Genomic DNA, 13,880 nt, shown 5'->3' on the forward strand with positions numbered 1-13,880 from the left:
GATGTAACGATAATTGCGCAACTTAGTGGTTGGTAAAGCAAAATGATAAAGAGAGTTGTGTGGCTAGATTTCAAAATTTTAAAGTCCATAATGGATGAATGGGCGAAAAACAGCTTTTTTGTTTTCTCAAGTACTTAGTCACGAAGGTGAAAGTTTTTATTTTTTTTCGATTATAGGATATTTAAAATGAATAAGTTCCACATTTCGACAATGCAGAAATGTTAGAATGCAGTAGTTCTTCAGCAATTCATAAAAAAATAAAAAATACCTAAAGGTGGACTTGGCTGATTTTGAAATCTAGCGACACAATTCTTGAAATCAACAGAAACACGTTTATTTTATTTTAGTTAAGTTTTTTATTTTAAATTTTTTATTTAAGTCTATTACATACTAATGTTGATACTACATTTTTAACACAATCTCATGATAAATATATTAATTTTATTTTCAACTAGTGTGTCCACGACTGAATACAAATAATTTATAATGAGACTGTTTATATTACAAAATTGCGAGCACTTTTTCACACATACATATTATATTATCATCTCAATACAGCGATGGAGGCAAATACATGTTATTATCGAAAGCTTTGAATTTCAGTGTGCTTAAAAGCTTTGTTTTGATGGCGTTCGTAGTTTTGGAAGCTTCTTCTCCAAACACCATGTAGGTTTTGTTCAACTTTGAAGTGAGGGCAGAACAGCAGCATTTAGGTATGGGTGTCGTGTTTGCCAAATGCAAGAACTGAAAACAAAAGAATATTGTAAAATATAAAAAAAGATTCCGAATATCTATCAAAAGAAAATATTTTGTCATATTAAACAGCTTATAGATGAAGTATCGTTATGAATATTTTATGGTGAATATTTTAATTAAAATACTCGTAAGTTATAGTAATAGCCACTAAGATAAATATTAATTGTATAAAGAAATAATGTCTGTGCCAAATTTAATATATAATATTTTTGCAAGCAAAAAAAAACATCATTATTTATTATATGAGAATTCCGTAAATAAATATGATTTATGCAAAAATTTTTGTGAAAATGATAATTTTACATCAGATCTAGACGTTCTAAAAAACACCCCACCGATTACCAAGAACGTATCGTCATATGACGTCGAGTTTCAGGGTATGTTATACCTACCAAACTTTGCAAGTTAATTAGGGTTAGTCAACAATAGCCATATAATATGATGCAATACCTACAGAATTATTCTAACTTGATAAACGCAAGTGTGGGCTAGCCGACGGTCATATGACTATAGACCTACGTCCGGATGTCATACATAAGAAATCAATATACCAATTAATATGATATCACAGAAATATATTATAAGGGCCACGCCTATAATAAATGAATATAATGAATCCCGGGATTGGTAAACATAATCCTGAAACTTTCGAAATTGATTTGTTTTATCAATTTCTATGGAAAATAACATAAAAACGAAAATATAACAGAAAAAAATACTTGTAATAACATATAACTACGATAGAAATAAACTGAGTTTGAATGAAGTTTGATTTATTACCCATTTATTACCAATTCATTTCATTTTTTCACATAAATTAATAAAAATGAGAAAGATTGGGAAAAAAACAAGGCTTCGCGCTTTCTTGATATGAATTTGAGAAATAGAATAAAAATAAATCAAGAAACGTTTAGTTAGACATTTCTACCAAAAAATGCTATTCTGGAGACCCACTGATCACAGGGGGAATCACCGGATACTTCATGAACACTAGTTTGTATTTATTTTATTGTCATCACAATATGTTATTTTTTATTTTAATTGAACTTGTATTTGTTATGTTTTCATAAATAAATATAACTGTTTTACTCTCATATTATTATTTATATTACAATATTATTTACTCCATTACACCTATGTATTTCCAAGATTGAACGTGCACAATATTAACAATAAATGTCTTAAGTAGTATATATTATTTATTCTATTAATTTTTGACTGATTTTATCAATGTTTTTTGTATATATAAAAATTTTATGTTAACTATCGAAAAAATGCCAATCCCGGTACCAATCTCGGGATCCCGAGATCGTCAAATTGTAATCCCAAAATCCCGGGATCAAAAATTTGGCTCAGGATTGGATTCCCTAGTCTTCGGTAAGGAGACTAAGAAAGGAGAACACTATCATACCACGTCAGATTCCTTTCATCACGTCATTTGATTCCTTTGCTTTCTTCCCTGAGGGGCATAACAGTATGATGATCGTCGATCCATCTATCACCAATCGTTATTTTTTTTAAAACGACTCCAGGAAAAGATCAAAATGACAATGCATGATCAAGGACGATTGGGGTAGACAATCATTGTATTTGATTGGATCTATGAGTCTGCCAGAGTCCACATATTAAGTCCAGAGTAAGACTATGAAACATTTAAATAATTAATCTCACCTGTGATACCAATTCTTCGTCGAAATTGTTTGCAAAGTCCTGCAGAGATTGTGTGATACTTGCTGTGGCCATAATTGCCATCAGTCTGCTCGTGTAAGATTCTGACTTGTACAGAGCCTTTGTCGCTTGTTCGTATGCGCTTGGCATCAATCCACCGCTCACTTTCCATGCATCGTCGATATTATATACCAATCCATTCGCATGGCAAGTGAGGTCCCTGAACTGGAAACATTAAAGGTTTGTATTTAATGAATATGTCCAATGATGCTCCATGAGGGTAAGTAGTGTCATAATCTCATTTGCCTCAAGGCCTCCACGTGCGCTAGGTACAGTCTTCAAAAAAATGTATATCACGCTAAGCTAAAAATAGGCTTTTAATAATAAAAAAACGTTAGCTAAAACAGTTCATAAATACATCTGTAATAAATGTACTTTAGCATCTTCCACTTCAAAAGCAATAATGTTGCCATCGTAATAAAAAATATTGACTGTGAATCGATGTGTCATTGTAGTTTTAAGCAACTAACCAAATCGGGGCCAGTTTGATTTTATTTTAAATTAGCGTGTATTTTACAAGATGCGCTTTCTCCATGAAAGCGCTAACATCTCAATTCCAGACAATTTAAGGCAAATAGAGGAAAAAAGGTCAGTCGCCATCCGCCTATGTTAACCCAATGTTTACGGGCCGCACAAAATTGTGTTTTTGCTAATTACTTTTCAAATGCAAATTAACACGTTAATTACAAAATTAATTAAAAGGGCCCGTAAGCATTGGGTTAACACGTAGCCTATCCAAAAGTCTATCTTCCCGAAGCTTTTTTTTTGGGCTGAGAGAGCATGTTGTGTGCGTATGTTTGATTTCACATAGAGACGCGGCACCCCTGAATGTACAATGTTAGGCCCAATTCTGATGACACATTCGAATACAAAGATATTATGAATTATTCTTCATATCAAACCCGAGAGAATTATATCGCAAAAGAATTAAAACTTAACTGCAAGTTGGGGGAATAAATCTTAAATGATTATGGAAAATGTTTTATTTATATTCTTAAAAACTGTACGTTTTATGTAATGACCTAATAATAACACCCACGAAATTTCTCAAGACAATGTCATAAATATGAAATTGGATTTTCTGATCATAATTATCCATCAATATGTAATGAATATATTATAATACCGGTACAGGTGATGAAACAACACAGCCCGCTGCTTTCATAGTAGTGTCTCCAGATGCCATGATATAGTTGTGAAGAGATACTGCGATCTCGTCGAGTGCTTGAGAAATGGCTTCCTGGTCTTCTGATTGCTGCCAGGCCACGGTTGCGTTGATCATCTGAAATGGATTATTAATAAAATTACAATTGTTTACAGTTTTTTGAAGTTATACCTACTTCTTTGGGCGCGTTTGGGAAAACAGATCAGAGTGTATTTTTGGTGTGTGACGAAGTTGCGCGCGCAAATGTAACGCATTAATTTGGCACGGGACTAAAGTTTGACTCACCAATGAAACATAATTTATTTTGCGCGGCGACGTTCGGGTGTTCTAAATGCTGGAGGTTTGTAATTTTCAGCTGTAATATTGAGGGATGTGGCTTGGGCCGGTTGGGTAAAGACTGAATGTTTCAAATGTTATTATTTTCATTGTAAAGATTGTGTATCAAAATTTGAGGCTATATTTATGTAAGTATTATTTATGAGTAAAATTATATACTTACCTATGAATAAATAAATAAATTCTGTGAATGTTGAGTTGGAAAATAATTAAAACAATGGTATGTTGTAAATTTAGAATATTTAGACACTTCATACACAAAAATACATATTTTTACAGTTTAGGATAATATTTGTCGTATATCCCATGTCAATTTATTTATTAGCGGTTTATAATAATTGAAGACAATAATAATTATTATGTTTCATCACAAAAGCCAATATCACGTTTCAGTTAAACCATTAAATAAGTTATGTTTTACTTTTGATTTGTAATAAATTATTATTGTTAACGAAAATAGTTGTACAGTCATATGTTTAAGTAAAGATGGTCAAAATAGCTGTTTGCTAAATTATTCAATTACAGGTTTTGAGATTTTTTTCTTCCAAAGTAGATACATTCTGCAATAATATTTTGTTTTCTTATTTTTTGTTTTGTTACGCCAAATAAATATTATTCTAACGCGCGTACATAAGTACACACCGATATTTTTTTAATATACTGTTACCAATACAAGAATACATTGACAGGGCATGTGATCTTATTCTGCCTTCTACTGACTCTTAAATGTACTTAGTCAAGTGCAGTGGCGATTTGTTCATGAGAGCGTTCGAGCGGTGGACACCCATCCACCCACTCAATTTATGCGAAAAGATTTTTTTTTAAATAAGTATTTCATTTATATTTGATTTATTAAAAGTGTTCTGATCTATTAATTACCGTGGTCATTAATTCATATACAAAAACAAATTCTAATATGTGTTTTTAACCGGCTATTTTAAAGATTTGAGCGATAAACCGTGTCGCTCGTCTGTCGGAAAGCGCCCGGAAATCTTATATCGATTAATGCTTTTGCAATGAGCAAAAGTTACACGTAAAACCAATATGTACATATATTTTCATCGTGAAACGTGGTCTACGCGAGCGACGGTTCAAGTCGCTCACGTCCAAATGCCTACTTCGAATAAAGTCGGGAATCTTCGGGTTTAAAACCATACAGCCCGTATTACACAACAATTATTGTTTGACAATTTTTATTCAATATTATTATAAAAATAAATTCGTTTCACAGTACGTATATTAAATTTCCGCACATGTTGACAACATTTCTCAAATTTAAGCGAAGTACAATTTAAAAATAAACTTCAAGTTTTTTTTCAGTTTGACAACTAAATTCACAATGCTTATCAATTATGATATCTCTCCAAACTAGCTCTGTGGGGGGTTTAACATGCGTGGTAGGGTGGACATCGTAAAATATCACGGCTAAATGCTTTAATAATGTAAATTTTGATGAGTTACTGCTTTCAAGAGCCACATTAAATCAGGTCACTTATTTTCTTAATATGTTATTGAAGTAAGTCATTCCTTAATATATTGCTTCTCATAAGCGGAAGTTCTATTTTTTATTCGAATTGAACGATAAATGGCATTGTTCATGGTAATATTCTCAATAATTGTACATTCAATAAAATAAAACATTTGCTAACATGAAGACGCGATTGTCACGCGTTGGCAAGTTATAGTATTGTAGCTTGTAATATTGTCGTGGTTTCCGGCTGCAACAAATCAAGATCGGCATTCAGTTCCCGCTTATTGCTAATGTAAAACGGTGGTGCGCGTTTGTTAAATTATTTTTCAATGTGATATTTTTAGTTACTGTGTACATTAGTTTTTTTTAAATGGCACCGTTTGATGTAGAGTACTTAAAAAAACATTCTAATACGTTTGAAGAACGCCTTCGTATTAAAAGCAGCAGCAGACCTGTCTCATTGACACATTTACGGAAACGATTTTACTATTAAACTTAATTTGTACTATTCCGATGACATCAGTGGAAAGCGAAAGATGTTTTTCCACACTCAAACGGATTAAGTGTTTTAGTAGAAATACCATCGCGCAACCAAGATTGAACGCATTATGTATGCTCAGTATCGAAAAAAAAATGATAGGTACAAGAGATTTCTGACTTCAACAAACGCGTAATTGAAAAATTTGTGTCTATGAAAAACAGAAGAATGGATTTCTCATACAAATTAACAATAAATCCCGGTCACTGCCGGATACGAGATATTTCGGTAGTACCTACTAATAATTCGGTCAAAACAAATAGTTTGTGTCAACCAGTTTGTGTAAAAGTTTAAAATCCATTTTTGTTTCAAGAAAAACTGTTTTTAGAGGTACAACAAATAATAAATGGTGAGTTGTTTATGATTTCTTTTAAATGTACTTAATTAAAAAACCAATAGTTTTTTTGAATTTTTGGTGAAGTTTTGATGAAGGCAAATGCCTTTTTACTGCAGTCAACAGGTGAAAAAAGTGAACTCCCAGTAAAATAACTCACCGGTCGCCACTGGTCAAGTGTAAGTATTACCTGTAATCACACCATTTTTATTGTGGTGCAGAATTACAAACCCTGTTCCCCGTAAAAGTTTTTAAATTAATTCTGTAGTCTTCAATTTTTGTAGAGATATTATGCGCTGGAGTCGTCAGATTTTTTCGATACCAATATTTGTTACTACCTCTACCTTTGTGCCTACTTCAACTATAGCAGTAAACAATCCATTGTTTGAAAGATAAGAAACATAGCTACACGTCAAAAAACGTATTATTAAAAGTCTTAAAACTGATAAAATGGTGGTCATGTCAAAATCACCCACAATTTTAACATCGTCACCATCTAACACATTTAATGCCTCGTCTTTTAACCCGTTTTAAACCGTTTTAATTAGTTTACTTACCCGTTACCCTATACTATAATACGTTTACGATGCTGAGACTAACTGCTGCACAAACGTTTTTCTTTCGTCTTTCCTTCATTCAAGCTGTCATTTTTTTTAGCAGTCTTAGAAAGATTTCCAGTTTATTAGCGTGTCATAATACATACAACTTTTGTTCTATCGTAGCTTGAGCCGCATTTTTTTTAAATTTAGTAAACCGTTTAAGTACAAATTTTGAGAGTGGTTGCACTATGTACTCTTTCAAATAGCTACAGTGATTTAAATTGATTATAACTGTATAAATTTTTAGTATTCATAATAATATTTGTCATACATACCTGTGCAAAAGCGCAAAGGCTTGGCGTGTCACTGGCAGATTGCAAATAGCTGGCCATCCAAACGTTGTTGACGAAAGCAGCATGGCGCCAAAGTGGAAAATCTGTGTTGATCATCTTCAATACAATCTCTTTCATCGCAAGTTGTTCTTCGTCAAATTCTGCACCAGAATTCGTCCATATATTTGTGATGAACCTCCTATTAACATAACAATCATCAAAAAAATTAGTTACCTCAATACTTTATAATAAACATACATAATTTGAAAACATGTTATGCATCTATCATATACACACTAGAAAATATCTTCTTTTTTTAAAATTGTATTACAACACTCAACGGGACTTGAAACAGTGTGCTTTTCCAATTAAACTACGGGTATTCTACTTAATTACGACGATTTACGAAAGTGCTATCTCAGAACACAAAAATAAAGATATTATACAAAATACTACTGAGGCCACTGGCCAGTCCTTATATATAAATGAGAATGTTTCTGATTTTCGAACGAAAGATCCTGAGAGCGATATTTGAAGCAAATAAATAAGATAGTCTGTGGTGCATTCGTCCCAACCACGAAGTCAAAGAATTTTCTAATAAGCTGACACGATACCGCTCGACCATCGTAGGTGCTACCTACATATTATTTAATTGCGATAAACTTGGAAATAAATTATATTATGGTGAATACAAACTTTTTCATGGTACTCATAACGCATTTATCAGCTTCATATTTCGGATCCTTCGGACAGACGCATCCTTCCACATTTCCAAGTGCCTCTTCATCACAGGCACCCTAAAACAAAAATTTCAAAATGTACCATGGTCTAGCATAGATCGCAACCCCCAAGCGGCTTACACGATACCAGCACACCAATTTTATTACTAAATGGTAAAACTGAAAAAAAAATATGATGCAAAATTTATTTTCATGTTTTCAAATATGGAGACAGGTATATTTCAATGTATGTATATTTATGTTGTTCTGTGTGTATTTATAAGATACTTTTCATATTATATCACAATCATAAAAGTTTTTTAAAACATCATGGATTTGATGTTTGATCACGACCTCCGAAACTAGAATTCGTAGCACGGGAAATCGACACTCGATTAACATTGTCGACCGAAATTACAGAATTCGACTGAAAGTGGAAAAAAACAATTTCGGTAAGTATATAATTAATAAAAATGTAATGCATAATATAATCTATAAATAAAAACAGTTAGTAATTGATGGAAAAGGTAAAAAACAGTTAACAGTAAACATAAAAAAATAAAGTAAGACCTAAATATTTGCTAATTCAAAGAAATGAGCTATTCTAGCGTGAAGAGTAGGTATAATATTTAATAATACATTAAGCTCGAATTATATTATGGTGCATGTCGCTGACTATTACGTGACGTCATAGTAAGCTGCCGCTACGGGGGAAAAGTAATGTCGTTTTTCTTGGTGTTTAAAATGTTATCAGACTAATCCTCCCATCCCGTAGCACATTTTGAACCTTTAAACTAACATTGTCAGTTGGCAAAATCTGCCGAAATCACCAGAACAACAATGAGGTCACCTCACGTTGAAATGCAATGTATCGACACCTGCATGACTCAATGAACGTATTTATCACATTCTACATGCCGACACTTTTTGACTGTCATGTCAAAATATTGTCAAAATTTTATGGGTGTGGAGACGTGGCGGGTGGTGGAGGGAAAAGCAAGTGTCATGTCAAAATCACGTTTTTTTGTTTTTAGCGGTTGGCACTATGTATTTTCTATAAGAATATTGTATTTTATCTATGGTCTGCAGGTTGGGTTCTGTTGAAAATATTATCTATGGATTTCATGTCGCAAATAATTTTAACATATGCACACGTAGAAACTGTTAAAATTAATTGAAATTAGCATGAATCATTAATAACAATTCAAATTAATAATACATTATAGTTGGCACTCTTCATCAGTGCCATTCTTCAGTGAATTTACGGAGATGGTGATCGTTCAAAATATTCTGCAAAATGACGAAACCATAGACTAAATTCTATGAAAACTACTATGAACGAAAGTGTGGTGGTTGAGTAAACATTATATTATCATTATAATATAATACTTTATTTATTATGATTTTTTTTAAATATTTCAACCTGTTAAAATGCCTTAAAATTCAAATGTGCTTTACAGCTAACCCTCGTTTATTCCCCCCACCCCCCGTAGAGTGCGAATTCGTCATATTATTGCGATCGAATTTTAATAACATTTTTTGCACCGAACTTATTTTGATATTTGTTGCAAACTGCCAAGATTCGTTATAATGACTGGAATCACGAGCATATAATCAGATTTTCTGAGAGCTATCAACAAATTTTACGTAATAAGCAGAGCAACTATGTAAATTATTTTCAGTTTATTACAAAGTTATATTACTTTTAATTTATATAATACGTTTTGTTGGTTTAGTTATTAATAAAGTATTTTAATGTATAAAGTTGATTTTTTTAATCTTTTTGGATTCTGTGTATGATAACGTATTAAAGGGTCGTTATGGCATTTATAGTAAATCTAAACTATGTCGGTTAACTTATATTTTATAGTTATCTGTTATAAGCTCTGTTTCTAAAAAAATATGTTATGTTTGTAAAATGACACTTAAGTGATTTTGAAATGACTATTTTTCTTAGACAGTCGTCCGCACATCCATATAAGTATCATGTTTTTTAGTTACATCGAATCGATCTTCGGTATTGATATCATACTGAAAGTCGATTTGATAAAAAGAAAATAGATTTCATAATCAATATATAATATTTCTTAGAAAAATCAATGTTTTTTTTTTATAATAAATATAAAACACAATTAAACTTTTAATTATTCAAAATGTTTTTTTTAAATTTTGAAAGAACTAATTAATAATAAAAATATCGATAAAATACGAAGATAAGTAACAGAAATCGGATACATTTTTAAATTAAAAGTATCTATGTTTTACGCCTACGATGACCGCGCAGCTTAAGCGTCGTGGGTCCCAGGTTCTAATCCTGGGTCTGGCAAGTACACATATTGTTTTTCAATTTGTGTATGAGTCAGAGTATTGACGTAATAGATTGAACAAGTGGCTAACATCAATTTCTCATAATAAAAAATCTGTTAATCCACTCTGTGGAGGCCAATATTATGATCTTATTAAGATCGGAAATGTTTTTAATGTAAATTATATTAAACATCGAAAGCATATTATTCAAATGTAATATGAAAGTTATGTGGGTTATCAAACATCACATTTGCTCTCACTTTTGTCTACGTTTACATGAGAACTTGCAAGCATCACATTTTACGCAACTGTGTATATTATCACATTTTTATTCTCTACTAGTTTACTGTTTTGATAGTTAAACTAATTTCTATATTATCTTAAAGACTAATAATGGTTATCTCTTTTACAGTAAATTGACTATTTTTATGTGAATATATTGTACGTTGCCCTTTTATAAGTTGATTTATACTGAAGCTGTTCATTCTCACTTCAGTTATTTTTTTGATTTTTCATAGAATAAGTTAATCCAGTGCCAACTTCCTGACTGTCGCATAAATATAAATACATTTTTCAAAGCAGAATAAAAGAAAATTTATAACGGAACTCGATACATAGGAACAATAAAATGATAAAGTTATTGGCTACAAATAAGTATTGCAGCTTTTCAATAAATTTAGGAAAAAATATAATATGTTCGAATATCGTATTCTAGATTAATAATTAATGATAAAATAAATTCAATAAATTGTTATTTTTTAGAAAAACTTACCCGTGCACTAGTGACTAGGATTGTGCAGCAAAGAACAATTAGGAAAGTCTTCATTTTAGGTAACACTTCGCGTCAGACAATGTACAGATTTCAAACTGAAGTGAAATGTACGTAGGCCTATTTTTATTTAAATATATAATTGCATGCGTAATCTTTACAATCGCGGTTCTCAATCACTGGTACCCAATCAAATATGTTACGTGAAGATATTTCAAAATTACATCAGTAAAAAGATACGATAAATAATGCGATTTTAAATAATTTAGCTTCCATAATAGCAAATAGTTTTACAAATTTATGTTTTGCGAGCAACTTATTTTATTTTGTAGAAGATCTTATGTTCTTTATTAAGGCTATACTTCAGCTGAGGCATGGTCTAAAAACATAGTGACTACGCGACGCGCAGATTGTGCAAACGACGCGTGACTAACAAAACATAATTTGTCATAAAAACTCAACATGCGTCCATTTATTGTTATGTTTGTTGTTATAATATTAATAATAATAATATATTCATTGATGTTTTCTTTTTCGAGTAAATGAGTAACGTTTTTTAGTCATCTTTACACGATTTAAGAATGTATTCTTCCGACGCCATCACAAAACAAATTGACGTACTCAGAGGTCGACTATCGCTCTCCGATTAGCAACGAGTGCGAAATTATGTCCCACCTATTGTTGAAAATTTTTTGCCGTTTCACTGAAGTATACTTTTAAGCGATATAGCATCTACTTGGTAAGATAATAGGTACCTACTGTTAATAATTATATACGACATGCATAGACCGAAATAAAATGAAACCTACAAAACTCTTTATTAATAATTGTGACATCACATTGCGTTTTGTCATTGTTAGTCTCCGTTTTTTAAATTTCGATTTCCCGATAAATATAAAAATATAATTTAATTGTAACAATGAAAAAACTATAAGTACTGCATATATAAATTGAAAAATTTTATTAAAAGTTAATAAATATTTAGTCGTTGTTTAATCAGCGGTTAAGTAAATCAATAATTGATGCATTTCAGTGGTTATTTTTTAAAACTGGACATGTCCATTATTCACTCCTCGGAGATAAATTAACTTTTCAAATAAAAACACAGAGCGAAAACACGCACGTGACAAAAACAAAACTGTCATTGTATGACAACATACTTGGCCACGTGACTCAATACAGTCCCGCCATGAGCTGAAAGTGACATGTCTCATTTCGAATGTCAACAACGTTAGACGTGTCCCTATTTGAATGTCAACCTACTTTTTGAAACCTCTTTTCAATAATATGAAATTAGTGTTTTGTGGCTATTTTTGAAAGTCAACAAAGTGTGTATGATGTTATAGAATGATATTCCGATAATAACTCATTTTCGGCATATATGGGACATGTCCAGTTTTGAAAGTTAACCACTGATTTACTGATGTAGTATTATTATATACCTTTATATTATATTGTGTTACTGATTTGGCGAGAAATTCTTATATCGGGCTGAGATATCTGTTTACAATAATATTGATATTTTTTAAGATGTAATTTTAATAGCCTTAAATAGCCTTTCGCATTGGCATATTTTAATCGATACCTGAAATGGTACATAATACTTATTACTTGCTAATCAATAATTTTCGGGGATTGTTTTCTTGGATATTAAATCTGTCACTTATCATCTGCGCGTGTTCTTAACTACCATATTTTTTTACATTTTTAGCTATGCATTAAACAGACGATTAACCACTAAATGTCGTATATTAATCCATGAAATTCCAAACATCTCGGCCTAATGTGTCTCAAACGTAACCAGTACTTTGCTGTTGTATTTCTCTATGTTATAAATTGTGACTCTATTGAAAATCTCCGTACATTCACTTGTTTGTTTTTATGAAAACGAAAGAAAACTCTCCAATTTCCTTAATACGGTAAATTTAAGTTTCTGCATGAAATCACCAAACTTCTAGACTCACTGATTTATTTTTTTATTACCATATCGTAAATAAAAAAAAAAACAAATTAATGGCTTCGTGTCCTACATATGAACCTTGTAACCAATAATCCGGAAGTTTTGACATTGACCAAGGTCAAGTCAATTTTTGAATTACATAGTCATCTGTTTTAAGGTGCATTTCTTTCCATAATATAAATTAACGATATTTAAAAAATAACTTCATACGATTCGCACATTATAGTAACTTCATTAAAATTTATAGACCAATAATCAAATTAAAGTGTCCATCTGTGATTTTGTAAAATTTCCCTTTAAACCAGGCGTTTTGATTTTAACTATTTTAATGTTTCCTAAGCGCATAACATAGTTTTTTCCCCTGTCTCTTCCGTTATATCTTAAAAATACTGTATCAATATTGATGAGACTTGCACACCTTATAGACTATATTGTTAGTAAATACCGATCAAGCTACAAGATGACGAAGTCACAAGTTTTATAAAATAATGTAGTTGGAACAATTCATCACGAGTAATGAAAGTTTCCAAATAGCAACGGTGGAATGATGAGGTGAGGTAGAGATAAAAAGTGTAATAATGTAATAATTAAAATAAAATAATAAATTGTATACAAAATACAGTAAATAAATGATGTATTTATTTATTGTTTTCTGATAATGTATTATAATCAACCTTATCTTTTATTCAAACAAAATTATTTAATTATTAGCAAATGCTTCGGTTAGTAAGTAAGTTATTTAACTGATACTTTGATTTAAAACATAAAAAATTAACGCAAATTGATAATAATTATACGTGAAAAAACCCTACTTAAATTTATGATAATTAGATAACACGCCCGTAGCTTAATTGGTAAAGCACATTGGCGCGAATCCAATGGTTACAGGTTTAAGTCCCGTCGGGCGTCATATTTTTTCTATTGGG

At 31.3% G+C, this 13,880-nt stretch overlaps 1 protein-coding gene across 1 annotated transcript; it reads right to left on the minus strand.

The window, feature by feature from the left end:
• Nucleotides 1–376: 376 nt before the first annotated feature.
• Nucleotides 377–11,099, minus strand: LOC147075723 (uncharacterized). Its single transcript, XM_085941863.1, has 6 exons — nucleotides 10,998–11,099; nucleotides 7,896–7,996; nucleotides 7,203–7,398; nucleotides 3,611–3,766; nucleotides 2,428–2,649; nucleotides 377–744 (listed from the first exon to the last, which is right to left on the minus strand). Exons 1-6 carry the CDS (start codon nucleotides 11,049–11,051, stop codon nucleotides 550–552), a joined length of 924 nt encoding a protein of 307 aa, XP_085797989.1. The 5' UTR covers nucleotides 11,052–11,099; the 3' UTR covers nucleotides 377–549.
• Between the last annotated feature and the right edge of the window lie 2,781 nt (nucleotides 11,100–13,880).

This window comes from Rhyacophila brunnea, unplaced genomic scaffold, assembly GCF_057557595.1.
Source record: "Rhyacophila brunnea isolate RB1 unplaced genomic scaffold, BYU_Rbru_1.0 scaffold_14, whole genome shotgun sequence".
Classification (NCBI taxonomy): Eukaryota; Metazoa; Arthropoda; class Insecta; order Trichoptera; family Rhyacophilidae; genus Rhyacophila; species Rhyacophila brunnea.

Coding starts and splice junctions, on each gene's coding strand:
- LOC147075723 (XM_085941863.1), bottom strand. CDS start 11,051: ATGAAGACTTTCCTAATTGTTCTTTGCTGCACAATCCTAGTCACTAGT. Junction 7,997..10,997: donor TCCTAGTCACTAGTGCACGG/GTAAGTTTTTCT, acceptor TTTTTGTTTTAG/GGTGCCTGTGATGAAGAGGC. Junction 3,767..7,202: donor GCCTTTGCGCTTTTGCACAG/GTATGTATGACA, acceptor AATCCATTTCAG/ATGATCAACGCAACCGTGGC.